Source organism: Paramisgurnus dabryanus, chromosome 20, assembly GCF_030506205.2.
Source record: "Paramisgurnus dabryanus chromosome 20, PD_genome_1.1, whole genome shotgun sequence".
NCBI lineage: Eukaryota > Metazoa > Chordata > Actinopteri > Cypriniformes > Cobitidae > Paramisgurnus > Paramisgurnus dabryanus.
In genome coordinates this window covers 17263136-17277347 of record NC_133356.1, presented here as the reverse complement: position 1 = coordinate 17277347, position 14212 = coordinate 17263136, and the positions used below count along the sequence as shown (strand labels likewise).

Here is a 14212-nt window from a genome sequence, read left to right as displayed (position 1 = left end):
ATTGTGCAGCATCACTTGGTTATTGTGGTGAATGACTCAAAAAGTTTTGTCCAGGTAATGATGACTAACAATGACAATGGTTTTGAAAACTGGCCATATGGTATTTTGGCATTGCACTTAAACTTTAATTTATACAATGACAAGAAAGTGTGTCTATACGTTTGGGAACCCCTGTGTTAGTTTTTGAAGGTGGAACACTTATTGGAAAATATGAAGAGTTTTGTTGCAAAACGAGATAACTCCGTTTTTAACAATTTTGTCAAAACATGTTTATTATCATGTTATTATTTTGTTTTGTTTTATGGTGCTACTATATTTTTAAGTTATGAAGGTTTAAATAAAAACGAACCAACTGCAGTTGAATTGATATTAATAGGCTTTATGCCCAGCTGCACTACTTCCTGAACTTCAGCCAGCTCCTTGTTTCCTGTCTGGCATTATTGGACAAACTGATTAATCCAGGTGTGTCTGATTATTGTTGTTGTGACTACTGAGGTCAGGCACACCTGGATTAATCAGTTTGTCCAATTATCTCGTTTTGCAACGAAACTCTTCATATGTATTTATTAAGCATAAAATATACGTTTCACATAAGAATTTTTTTAATTGTTATTGCAGTTAATTGTTTAAAGTAAGGACTTTTATTTTGACATGTGCCGTTTGATTACCTCCTAACCATAGACTGTAAAAATGTGAAGTTGTGCAGAAAGTCAAACAAACAGGTAGGTAAAACTTTTCTGTTCAATTATTATATTTTCTGAGCCACGGAATATTGTAACATGGCTATGTTATAATCGCTGTCATTTATCGTGACCTAACGATATGTCTAACTAGTCTATACGCAATTAGATTAAACTAATAACATAACGTTACTCAGTTATTTCGATCAATTTTTTCCAGAACAACGCTGATCATAAAAATGGCTGCCTCTCAGAAATGCCTTGGAAAAGGTACGAAAACATTTAAATCATTAGTGACTTTGATTGATTTTAATGATATAAAATATGTTAACCAGCTTTCATATTTTCTAACGTTGTAGGTTACACGAGACAGCAGAAGTCACCCGTGTTGTGGGTGATTAATATGATGTACTAAATTGTAATATTTACCTATTGAAGTAATTTTCTTAAACATGTCTAGATGTGTCTTTTTGTTGTGTTAGGAAACTGGTTGTTTTAGTTATTGCATTATATACAAGGATTACCTTGGTAATCCAGTGAGTATGTGTTACCTTATGTGTGTTTTAATGCTGACAAGAGCATGACTTGGCATGTTTTTTACAGCACAGCATAGTATTAATGACATTCATTACAGTGCTGATTCTGTAAATGTGCTTTGTCATGCTGTTGAAATGAAATTAGCACTGTCAATGATTGTGTTACTCATTTTGTGTTAGTCATTGCTTTTCAGCACCGGTTGAACTTTTCTAAAAAGTAATTCAAGATGTATTTCTATAAAAGAGGAAACTAAACATACACATATAAAAAATATATTCAGCCAAAATAACAACAAAAGTTGGATGTTAATGCAGTAATTCCAGTATGTTTTTCTTTAGTGATTAATCTTTCGAAGCCACAAAACTTATGTATTATTAACAGGTAGGTCAGGTTTATTGTTTGTTTTTGTATATTTTGTGCAACAGGAAGCACTGCCCCTGGCCCTGTGCCAAAGGGCCATATTCGGTTATACAGCATGAGATTCTGCCCTTTTGCCCAAAGAACAAGGATGGTGCTTCTTGCCAAGGGAATAAAGTAAGTGCAATAGTGAGATTGAAGTTTAGGTTTTACTTTTTTTTTTTTTTGTTGTTGAAAAGACAAGGTTTCAATCAAGAATGCTCTTAAGAACCATCAGCTGTTTACCATTTAAATTACGAGAATCATTTATGCAGTGTTTTGCAGCTTATTTCAGTAGGATTTAATGCTTTCAACAAGATATCTGCACATGGTATTCCCTTGCTTCCCGTTACCAAGATAACATCTTTCCAACATAAGCCGATCTTTAGAGACTCATAGATGCGGTTTCCCAGACAGGGTTTATCCTAGTCCAAGAATAAAATGCTGCCTTAATTTAAAAACACCTTGCACTGACATATCTTAACATATATCAGTGCCATTGTTTTGTCTCAGTATGCACACCAGTAATGTTTTTAGGTATGTTTGTTAAAACTACTTAAATGTACTAATATAACTAAGGCCATCCGGGAAACCGTCCCATAGTTTTCATTCAATTAAAACAAAATTAACAGCTGTTTTTGATTTAAAATAAGAAGAAAATCACTCCCTGTGATATTTTGTTTGTTTGTGTTTTTTAGACATGAAACTATCAACATCAATTTAAAACATAAACCTGAGTGGTTTTTTGAGAAGAATCCTCTTGGTTTGGTGCCAGTGCTGGAAACCGAGAGTGGTCAGGTGATATATGAGTCACCAATCACCTGTGAGTACCTGGATGAGGTCTATCCTCAGAAGAAACTGCTCCCATCTGACCCATTTCAGAAGGCCCAACAGAGAATGCTACTAGAACACTTCTCCAAAGTAGGTTGTCTGCTGATACACATGAACACCATTGTAAATGTAAAGTATTTATACAACAGCTCTTTCTGTTTTTTTAAAACTAATGCAGCCTATTAAACGCCATACCAATATGCTTTTACATGTATCCTGATAGATATTTAGGGTTTCCCGGACAGGTCTTAACCTAGTCACAGACTAAAATGCATGTATACTTGTACTGACATCTTAACACATATCAGTGCCATTGTTTTTTTTTCAAGATGCACACCAGTATTGTGTTTGTATGGTTTGTTTGTAAAAACTACTTTAAAGTCCCAATATAACTTAGGCTTAGTCCTGGCTTAATCTAAACTCTGCCCAGGAAACTGCCCTATGGTGTTATAAATGCTAATTTTTCAGTCTCACTCTTCGCTCTTTCGCCACATGCAATAAAAAACTCACTCCTGGGAGTCAGCTATGACATTGAAAACAAGGGCTGAAATGGCTATCTGTTATCCTGGGATTAAAATCCGAGGTGGAAGGAAATAGTTCCACACAAAAGAGGCTTTTAAATACAATTCGTTGTTGATTTTGTGTTTTTGCTGTCAAACTGTTGTATGAATGCAATATCACTCGAGTAGGAGTGTGATATGGCTCTATATCAGCATGACTGTGATTGCCTCTGGCCTAATAAAGCCATATCACAAGTGATATTGCTTTAATATTTATTTCTTAGTAGGACTGCTGATTTAAGGTTACTTTTCATAAGGAATCATATAGTCAACTTTCTTAGCTAAACTTTGATATGCTGATGGAAATCTTTAACAAAGTAAACATGATGACATCATTGTTATTGTATTTTTTTTATTAGCTGACTCCATACTTCCATAAAATCCTTATGGGAAGGAAAAATGGAGAGGATGTCTCGGCACTTTTAGCTGAATTTAAGGACAACCTCTCCAAATTAAATGAGGTGGGTTGAATTGCTCCATTTTTTTTTTTTGACACCGGTCATTTTAGTTGTTTTGCTTAATATTTTATTATTTTATTATGTTTAATGGCTTTGGTCAGATTCTCATCAACAAGAAGACCAAGTTTTTTGGAGGAGATTCAATCACATTGATTGACTACATGATGTGGCCATGGTTTGAAAGAATGGAGATGTTGGAGCTGAATCAGTACGTATTTTGTCTATTTTTTTAATTACATACATTTAAAACAAAACAGCGTACATTGTGTGTGTCATAGGAAAATTGAAAAGTCAGTCATACATTTTTTGTTACAACGAGAAGGTTAAGAATTAGTCATTAAGTTTAATGAATACTCAGGTTTTATCAGTGGCCTAGAAAAAGATATAGTACGTCATGTTAAGATCACCTGGTTGACCAAATACTATTTACTTTATCATTGTAGCATTGTTATCAGTTATTATCCAGAACAAATTAATCTTGGGTGATACATTGAGCTAGAATGACATTGGTGACTAAACTCTTTTTGTATTTTGTGTAATGCTGCTCCTACACCAGTAGGTGGCAATTTAAAGTGCCATTGTTGTAAGTGTATAGAACTAATAAAAGCGATAAAAGAGTAAGTCCAAATAATCAAAAATAACTTTGTGCACATTTCCCTTAGAAGTCTTTAAGGGACGTAGTGCTTTTTTCATGTGTCCCAAAAATGGAAAGCACATGCCTGAGAACAATTGAGCACAAACTGAGTTATCATTAAATCAAACTTAAGATGGCACATTAACACTTTCTTCAAATTTTTCAGCTTCTTGGACGGTACTCCGGCATTAAAGAAGTGGACCGAACACATGTTGGAGGATCCCAATGTGAAAGCAACAATGTTCAGCACTGAAACCTACAAAGTCTTCTATAAGTCCTACATAGAGGGGAACCCTAATTATGATTATGGGTTATAGAATAAATCATTTTCCATGATAACCCAGAATTTATGCTTAAAATTAAACCATGTTAATTCAGGTGAGCTTCAGCTGAATTAGTGACATGAATCTGTTTTCTGTAGAATAAAGTGATTCATTGAAATTAAGAGTGAAAGTGAAATAAAAAAATCAAGAAAAGGTGTTTGTTAAATAAAAGCTTGCATGCATTTAGGGGGTTTTGTAGCAAACGATTTTGATAAAAATTTGTTAAATACCAAAGATTTATTGTAAAAGTACGGAAATTTCAATTACTGACTAATAACTTTTTTATTGCCATTAAAAATGAAATGACTGAACCTAATAAAAATATATTCTTGTACATCTTAAAACATTCTTCCTCCAAATTATTATTGTGTTTATTTTCTTCCTGTGGTTTTTGTAAACCAATATTTTTTAATATTTTTTTCTTTTTTAAGTGTTTTCTTTGTAAAAATAAAAATCTTATAATAACAAAGAACCTCTCGTTATCTTAGTAGTTCATGGATTAACCCTTTCTGAAATGTATCCTGAAACGTTTTCTTTATCAGCGTAGGCCCCTTAAGCCGAGAGAGAAGAAACTGTAATACATACTGACGTTTGGATGGATTTTCTGGAATTAACTTGGAATATTGTAATTTGCAATCAAAGAGAACTTGTGTGTACTCTTAACCTGTGAGGCTGAATGATTATTTAGCAGATAATCTTTATGATGTCATTCAATCGCTGCAAGAAAGCGTTTTAATGATATCTATAATCACTCTATAAGCAAGGACGACTACCGTTGCAGGTGGTTTTTCAAGTCTTTATCTGTTTGCTTAAGCACACCTTAAACAGAGAAAAGGGGTTGAACAATTTTGTAAATTTAGATATCTTTTGCACAGCAGAGGGTGACAATGCAAAACAAGATACTGAGCTATTTTCATGGCATATTACCAAATAACCTTTGTGTTAGATCAAATTCACATATTGTCTGTTATATGAATAAGATGATTCATACTGATTCAAGGTGAAGTACGACTGCAAAATAAACATGACATTTCATGTTGTTGCTTGCAAGACACCGACAGCAACATAGCAACAGTAAGGAATGTATGGAAATAAAAAGAAAGACATTTGATGTGTTTTGTCCAAGTAAACTACTAATGGAAACGTAATCCATTTGCATCGTTGTTGATTCATATGGATAAAGACTTATTTTAAGGTAGTGTAACAGTCACAACATGAAAAATGTATGAATAATAATAATTATTGCTGTTATTATTATGTATGCTTTAAATCTGTAGTATACATACATGATATTATTATGTATATATAACATTTGACTTTATTAAGTAGTTAATCAGGTTTGTATATAAGCTTTATATAATCAAATGTGGGTGTGGTTTGTAAGCTTGTAAGGAGTGTTCGTGAGTTTTTAGCCACACCCATTTTTTTATAAAACGGAACTTTCCTAACTAATGCTGCACTCTTTTAAAGTCAAACGTAGAGACCGGTAAGTTAAACTTAAATGTTATATATTGTATGTTCATGTTACATGTACATCGCCTTTAGTTAAATGTTGGGCATCTTTGATGGCCGTGAAAATCATTTTCAAACATTCTTTCAAGATTCGCTGCATTATGTAACGTTAACGTTAACAGATGTAAGATCGGTCGTATTTAAATTTAATTAACAAAACAGCAGTTCGTTTTTTAATGATATGCTTTTATACCTCAGATTCTACCTTAGCAGATCTTCAAGTGAACGCTCTGGTCGCAATAATGGCTGACTGTCAAAAATGTCACGGAAAAGGTAAGAAATGAATGAAGTAACACTTCAGACTTGATTCAGAAATATTGCATTGTTTAAAAGTCTACGCTCTGCATGTATTAGTGTTTTAAAAAAGCCATTCATACAGATAGTCAGATTTAAATTAAATGTGCATGGATGTAACTCATTATCTTGAGGAGTTATATAATACTATTCAAGAGGTGCAGACAGGTCTTGATGTAATCTGAGACCATGACGCAGCACATTTATGATATGCTTATTGTTAAGATTTATGCAACGTAGCAAGTGCGTACCATTTGTAGCATACTATGCCCTAAACAAATTTACCGCTTTTGTGAAAGGAAACTATATACATATAGAAACTATATAGTGTGCAAGTAGGGACAAACAAACTCGTAACGGAAGTGAATGTTGTTGCCTAGAGAGGACAAATTACAACATTTCCAGGAATTTCCGCTTCTCTTTTTTTCTCTAAGTTATTACTTCAGTAAAGAATCGCTTATTTCATTTTATAATTTATTATAATAATACTATAGCGTCACTAAACTCCCCCTTCTCGCAATATCAGTGAATATCAGCTGTTAGAATGTGTGCATGAAATAAGTTTTACTTTACTTGTTGATATGTCTTATTGTTTAAAATGTTCAAATGCATAAAAGAAGCCAAGCTAATATAAAATATGTAATAAATAAATATTAAAACTGAGACTATTAATAGAATGTGCTTTGGCAGGCACCTCACAGACTCTGTGTGGGAAACCGGTGCCCGCGGGCACCATGTTGGAGACCTCTAATTTACTAAATTTAATTTTAAATAGAGAACAGATGGTATTTGAATTGTGATGCAGTGCTATTTTCTGATAAACGATATAGTGTAATACTAGTATTAAAATGTAAATAAATCTGTGCTTCCTGTTTTTTTGTGTGTAGATAGCCCGGCTCCTGGACCAGTTCCTAAAGATCTTATTCGGCTGTACAGCATGAGATTCTGCCCATTTGCTCAAAGAACAAGACTGGTGCTCCATGCCAAAGGCATTAAGTGAGTGCTGATAATGATGTGTGTAACAGAGTTAGCCAAAAGTCTGAGGTGATTTGGCATAATGTACATATGTTTAATAATGGTTGGATATGCAATATTCAAATTAATCTAATGTTATGATAGCTGAGGGCTATCGATTAGTGGTCTAGATATAAAAAAAGATATATATCCTGTGTGGAAGTCTTTGGACCATGAGTGTTTATCCAATCATTGCATTCGGTCCATATGCTATGATAGGATCCTACCTGTTTGTCAACCTAACCTCACATGTCATCATTATGTTCATTGAGGCTAGCAAGTATTGTATTCGTTCAATATTATTGTAATGTTGTTCTTTGTACTGTAATGCTGTCACACTGTTGAATGAGACATGAGGTAATTTGAAAGCGTTGCATCTTTTGTGATGCTTTGCAGACTATGTTTTGTGTGCATTAATGTGTTTTTGAGGAGGCGGTGCTTTAGAGAGCTCCAAAGGAAGGGGACCGTGGGATATTTTTTTTCTTTTTTATTCTGAAGCTAGCTTAGAATCCACTACAAAACAATGCAAAAAGAACATCTGTAGTTACTGTATTCATTTTTTTAAACAGGCATGAAATTGTCAACATGAATACGAAACAAAAGCCCAATTGGTTTATGGAAAAGAATCCTAATGGGACAGTGCCAGTGTTGGAAACCTCAAGTGGTCAGGTGATATTTGAGTCACCAATCACCTGTGATTTTCTGGAGGAGGCCTACCCCGCAAAGAAACTGTACCCATCTGACCCTTTTGAGAAGGCCCAACAGAAAATGCTGCTAGAGGAGTACTCCAAGGTAGGCGATTTTTGTGCAGAGAGATGTCGTTTGAATTTAGATGTATGATGCATCTTCTGTCAGATCTGTGGTTTCATTTATCCCCATAACTTGTTTCAATTAAAGTGTACGTAAACAACAGTAACTAAGAAGGTAATCATAACCACAAGTAATGTACTGTAAAAATTTAAACCAAGTTTTCAATTACTTAAATACTCTCTATTATTTAAAGGACATTTATATTAAAATTAATCTCTCTGGGTACTTATTTCAGGTGGTTCCATTCTTCTATAAGCTCTCTATGACCAAAGGAGAGGATCTCTCAGTACCTGAAAAGGAGTTTAAAGATAAACTCTCCAAACTAAATGAGGTGGGTTGAAACACCTTCCTTAACCGTAAGGATCCAATACGGAAATGTTCATTTCATACGTTTCAGTTGTAATCTGTTTATTCTGTTCTTCCTGCTTGAATAGGTTCTCGCGAAGAACAAAACCAAATACTTTGGAGGAAATTCAGTCACAATGATTGATTACTTGATATGGCCATGGTTTGAGAGGATCGAAATGATGGGGCTTAAGCAGTAAGTTTTTAATATATAAAAAATTAATGGGCGTCAGAACCATTATATGTGGGTGGGACAAGACCTACCTATGTTTTAAAGCCAAGGATATTAGACCCACTCACTTTTTCTTGAAGTTAGCGCACGTGTCTGTTCACTGTCAGAGCGCCGTCAGTCATATCCATTGTATTCACTTGAGTAATGCACTAATACATTTTGTTAAACTCCGTTCCACGTTTTAGCTACAGCCTCGACTCAAATCTATTCCACTTGGTTCATTTAGAATCCATATAATTTAAACTCAATTTTGTTCCTTTACTACTTTCCCCTACAGTGCCCCTGCGACGGAACAAGGTAAACAAAGCCTTTTAGACCTTGTTCACACTATCAGTCCAAATCCAATTTTGGTGCAAATCCGATTTAACAGACTCACCGTACATATTGTGTAACTGTTCAGATCTAATCTGTGCGTCCTGTAGAGTTCTGCCGTTATCTGGATTATCTGAACTGTTTTTATGGCAATGATGTTGCTCTGGCATGCCAATCTGCCTCGACATCTTGACGTGTTTACGTTTTACGTAACACGACAGCATGACGTAACCGAAAAGCTACACAAATGCGTTCAGAGCAGTCAGACTGAAATGGTTTCCAGAAATATGATTCGAAAAGGATTTCAAAGCACCTCTGGATGAAGCTTAAACAGATTAGAAAAATGTGATTGAATTGGATTCTAATGGGATATGCACCAAAATCGGATTTGGACTGACAGTGGGAACAAGGTCTAACACTGTAAAAGTAATTGCTTGATAAAAAGGCACCTCTACTCTACCCCAGTAAATGTTTTGGACCTACCCACATTTTTTTTTGGCTTCCCACGCCCATGTTAAGTATACATTATTACATTTTGATATTTTTCCTTTGCTAAATCTTTGAGATTAAATCGAACATATCCAAACATGATTTAATCAGACAAACAAAGGTAGGTCTTTGGTTTTTGTCAGCCAAACAAATAAAAAACTCTGTACAGTGAACTTTGTTCACAGAAGCAAAAAAATTACTTCTCTTTATGGTACATTTTAAAAATAAACTATGAATAATTATGAAAGTTCTGCAAATTGATGCTCTCTTCGTATTGCAGTTGTTTGGAAGCCACTCCTGAGTTAAGAAAGTGGATTGAAGTCATGTTTGAGAATCCCAGTGTGAAAGCCACCATGTTCAGCAGTGAGGTTCACAAAGTGTTCTTCGACAGCTACATGGAGGGGAAACCTCTATTCGATTATGGTTTATAAAGTACACAATGTTGGTGTGCTCAACATGATGTTTTTTGTCATCACTCTTTTCTTAGCCAAAGTATTTTTATTCTGAAGGTGCTTTTCAGCAGTTGCTTTGCTTTTTTATGGTGTATGGTTTTATGTCATTTATACAAATAAACCAAATGCAATATGTATCTTTACTGTATATCTACTCTTTAACTACCTATCATCACACTTAATGGTAAAATATTAAAGGCAAAGTTTACTCTAAAATTAAAATTGTCATTTTTTTTTTACTCGCCTTCATGTTTGATTTTCTGTCTTTCATATAACATAATAAAACTGTCCAATGACCAAGAGCCATCAGGCTCCAAAACAGGCACCAATGGGTGTGTCCTGTAGGTTTGTATAGATTTGTTAAATGGAAAAATACAGCATGAACATTAACAACACCTTTTGTGTACTACAGAAGAAAAATCTATATGGGTTTAACCCTCTGTTGTCTGATAGTTTTTGCTGACCCTGGAGAAATTTTGACATGCTTGACTTGAAATGGAGGTTCACGTAAATCATAGGGAATAGGGATGCATAACAATTAATCGCGACTAATCTATAGCAGAACAACATTTTTTTTTTTACATCATATGTGTGTGAACTGTGTAAAATAACTTTGTATAGATAAATGCACACACATGCATGTATACATTTAAGAAATGTTATTACTTAATATATAAATATATATTTATATACAATTTATATACATAATTATTATACACAGTTCAAACACAAATGATATAAACAAAAACTTTTATTCTTGCTATAGATTAATCGCGATTAATTGTTATGCATTCCTGATCATAATGTTTGTTCAGGAAAGATCTCACATTTCAAAGTCCATATTCATTGCACCAGGTTGTGGTATGACAATGCCAAATTCTTAAAAGAAAAAAAAATTAATTTTAATGTATTCCTCATAAACTAAACAGTTTAAAAAGTCAGCAGACAGATAATTCATATTAATACTGCTAAGTACTGTGATTAAATATGTTTAACAAGACATAACAAATATTCAAATCTTGTTTGTAATTATTACCCGTGGTTTTTCGGTAAAAAGGTTCCTAGGAACAGCTGCCAGACATATATAACCCAAATGTTACAATGCATCGGTAACAGTCAGTGCATTAATATGCTATTTACATTCAAGATGCAAAACGCAACTCGTAGCCAGATCAGAGAAATGAGTCAGATTACATCTGGGTTCGGGCTGAATTTGTTACCCACGTGACCATTGGGGAAGTGTGTGGTATATTCTTGAACGAGGACGGAGGTATTTCTAATCATCTCTTGAAAATGCTCCACCATTTTCTCATAGATTTGCCTTTGCAACACAAGAGGTCTAAACAGGTTTATTGGCTCAGCAGTACGGAAGATTTCAGGAATCTGAATTTCAACAGGTATGCGAGGGTTCCCGACAATAACGTGGTAGAGTCTCTTTTCCTCCAGGCTTTGCTGAACAAAACTAAGCAAATCTCGTAATCTGTGATCGAGATTTTGTGGCTTCCATAATGAAGGAGATTTGCTCAATAGCAGGTGTAATACTGCGGTCTTCATGTGATAATTCGTAAGGGCATTTCTCCCAGTCAAAGCAGTCTGCTTTTCGTGTAAGAAAGACACTATTTGAAGACAGTGAATGTGACAGGAGTTTGTAGGAAGTTTTTTAGCCAGGTGTTTAAGTAGATTTCTTTCATAAACAGCCAGTGAGAGGTCCCAATGAGTGTCTGAGGGGTTACTGGCATCGGACGGAAAGTGAGATATAAGATACGCGTCAGTGTTTTCATATTGCACGGCAGGGGTAACATTAAGAAAGACAGTCTTTCCAGATCTGAATTTGATTTTTAGTGCACCAGGGACATCTAGGTTCTGAAATGCCAGCTCAAACGCATACTTATGAGAGATCTGTCCCCATGCTTTGGTCACTGAAATCTGAAACCATCTCATAATCCGATCTTTCGACAAATAAGTGGTGTCCGTTTCACAAAAGACTTCCTCCAACCCGTGGTCATCAGTCGTCTCACAGTTATTTTTATTGTGAAGCAGACACAGCATATCGTCACCGAGATTGGCTGAGCCACAGAGACAGTTTGCGCCATTCCCATTTGGCTTTGTTAGTTTAATCTTTACACATCCTTGCAGGTCTAATGGGATGTCAGTGACGGGATCACACCAGAACTCAAACTGAAACCTGTACGGCTGGGATGACAGAAATGGCACTATGAGGTCAACCGTGGGAGGCTTACAAACCCTCCAGGACTCAAACATGCTGCCTATGCCTACAAAATCCTCAACCTCCATGTCAGTCTCTCGATCACAAACACTTTTCAAAGCATCTAACAAATCATCTGCAAAGCCCTCGACAAATTCCTGCACCCTCGCTCTCTCATGGATGAAGGAATGAAAGCGGGTCTTGCAAAAGTTATTTAGGACACCTTTATCTAAAGTGATAGCCTTAGCACTTAGATATCCAGCACTAAAATATCCATCCTCATCTTCAGCAGGGTCAGATATTTCAGCAGGCACCATATCCTGCCTGCAAACCTCAATTGTTAGGAAAATGACAAGGCAGAGGGCGCTCCAAAAGTACCAGCCATAGCTTTCTGGTTCCTGATCAAAAGCTTGTTCAGATATAAAGATCTCCTGTTCCAGACGCTCCTGTTCAGCCTCCAGCTTCTCCTGATGCTCTCTCATCCTGGCCATGAGGACATCATCTTCCTCAGGGATGGTGGTGTTCTCATTGGGGAAGAGGAATGGGTGGTTGAGAATGGCAGCGGCTACCACCACGCAAACCCGTGCGATAGCACCCTGCATCCTGCGTCTGGGAAAGCATAAAAAACATGTTATCATAAGAGCCACTATCATTTAGCGTTATATAAAAGACCTGCAATGAGAAAGAGTTTATCAGATAAATATTACTAAGCGTTTATGCATAATGCATTAGATCAGACAGCTAACTCCAAAAATACACCAAAAATAACAGATTTACTGCATTATTTATCTGCTGGATGTTTTTATATTGGCGGCATAAAACTTATACCAAAACTTTTGTATCCTCTCAACTCAGTAAAGTATTATGAAATTGTGACTTGTCTACAGCTTTGGAAACCTTGTTTAAACAGAGGAGGAAGTTATGTAAGTGGTTTATTTATGGTGTGACATTTAAAGTCTGAGTAATTATTGGAGTTAGGCAGAATAAAGAAGCTCTTATTTAAAAATAAAAATAAACATTCCTTTTCTCACTATTGTGCATCATAGGTGATTTTACAATTATCATCATCCAAGTTAAACATCACAATTCTATATTTTCATAATAATGGTTTATAATAATAACAACGTGAATGATTGATTAATGGATTAATCATAGCGTAACAGATGTAGCTTACAAGGAAAACTTGTGTGACGTGTTTCCCACGCTCTACACAGCTATAGCAAGTCTAAGCAACAAACAAAAAATAAACAATTAACGCCACACGATTATGTTTGTCTAATAAGTTATTTTACACACTTTAAAAAGAGAAGAGACAACAAAAAACTTGTATAAGTAGACGTGACGTAATAAAATAACGGCTTAAAGGCGTGTCTCTTCCTGTGACTTAACTTTTATTCCACTGCATTGCGTGGTTTTGTTATGACGTTATATGCGGTTTTAAACCCCCATTTGATGTATGTTTCCATTTTAAGGGTTGTTTAATCTGTTGTTTTCAATATGTAAATGTGTAAGACGATCAAAGTAATCGACGATGAAGAAAAAAGTTGTGACTTACAATGCACTCCAAGCGTTAAACACCTGCCTTGCTCATTGTTTAAAAGTGACCGAGGAAAGAGAAAGCGCTAGAGTACCGTTATCATTTCACAGTTTCCTTATCCTGTTCACGAGATGCTCTCTCCTCACAACAAGGAAGTGACCAATGTGGCCGTTTTTTCGCTTCTCTATAAAAAGCACGTGGGTTGGACCAGTAGAGTAGACTTCCCATGCTGACATAACCCTGTCGTCATCATATGTGTACGCTTCATTTTACTGGATGGCGAAATTATAAACACTTCATGCTAAGCGTCTCATTTATCTCGTTCAGTTTTTGAGTGTATATCACATATAGTAATACAAAATAATATATAGTCTACCTACTTTTTAAGTGTCCACTTTGGTTAAATGTGTAACTGTGGTCTGCACTTAATTAGTAGTTCAGTGGTTATAAATGTACATTTAATCTTAGTGATATACATTGTACATTCTATATAGGCCCTACATGTGTGTGTTAAATATAAAATGACAAAAAGTTATTTAATGACTTGTTTGCTAACTCTAGAAGCTACCACACGAGGTCACTACCTCACC

General features: G+C 35.3%; 3 protein-coding genes across 9 annotated transcripts; 2 read left to right on the top strand and 1 right to left on the bottom strand.

Annotated features, from left to right (window-relative positions):
- Window positions 1–670: 670 nt before the first annotated feature.
- Window positions 671–4763, top strand: LOC135787039 (glutathione S-transferase omega-1-like). 5 transcript variants are annotated; one of them, XM_065296735.1, is made up of 7 exons: window positions 671–722; window positions 901–950; window positions 1643–1751; window positions 2312–2534; window positions 3364–3465; window positions 3564–3670; window positions 4263–4763. In XM_065296735.1, exons 2-7 carry the CDS (start codon window positions 920–922, stop codon window positions 4411–4413), a joined length of 723 nt encoding a protein of 240 aa, XP_065152807.1. In that variant the 5' UTR covers window positions 671–722; window positions 901–919; the 3' UTR covers window positions 4414–4763. The 5 variants fall into 5 exon arrangements, with proteins under 5 accessions (XP_065152807.1, XP_065152808.1, XP_065152810.1 ...); XM_065296736.2 differs by lacking the exon at window positions 901–950 and having other exon boundaries at window positions 697–722; XM_065296738.2 differs by lacking the exons at window positions 671–722; window positions 901–950 and adding an exon at window positions 1048–1070.
- An 824-nt stretch (window positions 4764–5587) lies between these two features.
- Window positions 5588–10101, top strand: gsto2 (glutathione S-transferase omega 2). Of its 2 annotated transcripts, none has more exons than XM_065296732.2 (7): window positions 5588–5614; window positions 6130–6204; window positions 7113–7221; window positions 7809–8031; window positions 8285–8380; window positions 8484–8590; window positions 9708–10101. In XM_065296732.2, exons 2-7 carry the CDS (start codon window positions 6174–6176, stop codon window positions 9856–9858), a joined length of 717 nt encoding a protein of 238 aa, XP_065152804.1. In that variant the 5' UTR covers window positions 5588–5614; window positions 6130–6173; the 3' UTR covers window positions 9859–10101. The 2 variants fall into 2 exon arrangements, with proteins under 2 accessions (XP_065152804.1, XP_065152803.1); XM_065296731.1 differs by lacking the exon at window positions 5588–5614 and adding an exon at window positions 5822–5905.
- Window positions 10102–10607: 506 nt separating this feature from the next.
- itprip (inositol 1,4,5-trisphosphate receptor interacting protein) lies at window positions 10608–13812 on the bottom strand. Of its 2 annotated transcripts, none has more exons than XM_073812846.1 (2): window positions 13717–13812; window positions 10608–12694 (listed from the first exon to the last, which is right to left on the bottom strand). In XM_073812846.1, exon 2 carries the CDS (start codon window positions 12685–12687, stop codon window positions 11065–11067), a length of 1623 nt encoding a protein of 540 aa, XP_073668947.1. In that variant the 5' UTR covers window positions 12688–12694; window positions 13717–13812; the 3' UTR covers window positions 10608–11064. The 2 variants fall into 2 exon arrangements, with proteins under 2 accessions (XP_073668947.1, XP_065152802.1); XM_065296730.2 differs by having other exon boundaries at window positions 10609–12694; window positions 13641–13792.
- Between the last annotated feature and the right edge of the window lie 400 nt (window positions 13813–14212).

What these genes read in the sequence shown, in the direction of transcription:
- LOC135787039 (XM_065296735.1), top strand. Translation starts at nt 920, where the DNA reads ATGGCTGCCTCTCAGAAATGCCTTGGAAAAG. An exon ending in CTTCTTGCCAAGGGAATAAA is followed by an intron (nt 1,752 to 2,311) that starts GTAAGTGCAATA and finishes TGTGTTTTTTAG; the next exon opens with ACATGAAACTATCAACATCA. An exon ending in GAGATGTTGGAGCTGAATCA is followed by an intron (nt 3,671 to 4,262) that starts GTACGTATTTTG and finishes CAAATTTTTCAG; the next exon opens with CTTCTTGGACGGTACTCCGG.
- gsto2 (XM_065296732.2), top strand. Translation starts at nt 6,174, where the DNA reads ATGGCTGACTGTCAAAAATGTCACGGAAAAG. An exon ending in CTCCATGCCAAAGGCATTAA is followed by an intron (nt 7,222 to 7,808) that starts GTGAGTGCTGAT and finishes TTTTTTAAACAG; the next exon opens with GCATGAAATTGTCAACATGA. An exon ending in TGCTAGAGGAGTACTCCAAG is followed by an intron (nt 8,032 to 8,284) that starts GTAGGCGATTTT and finishes TACTTATTTCAG; the next exon opens with GTGGTTCCATTCTTCTATAA.
- itprip (XM_073812846.1), bottom strand. Translation starts at nt 12,687, where the DNA reads ATGCAGGGTGCTATCGCACGGGTTTGCGTGGTGGTAGCCGCTGCCATT.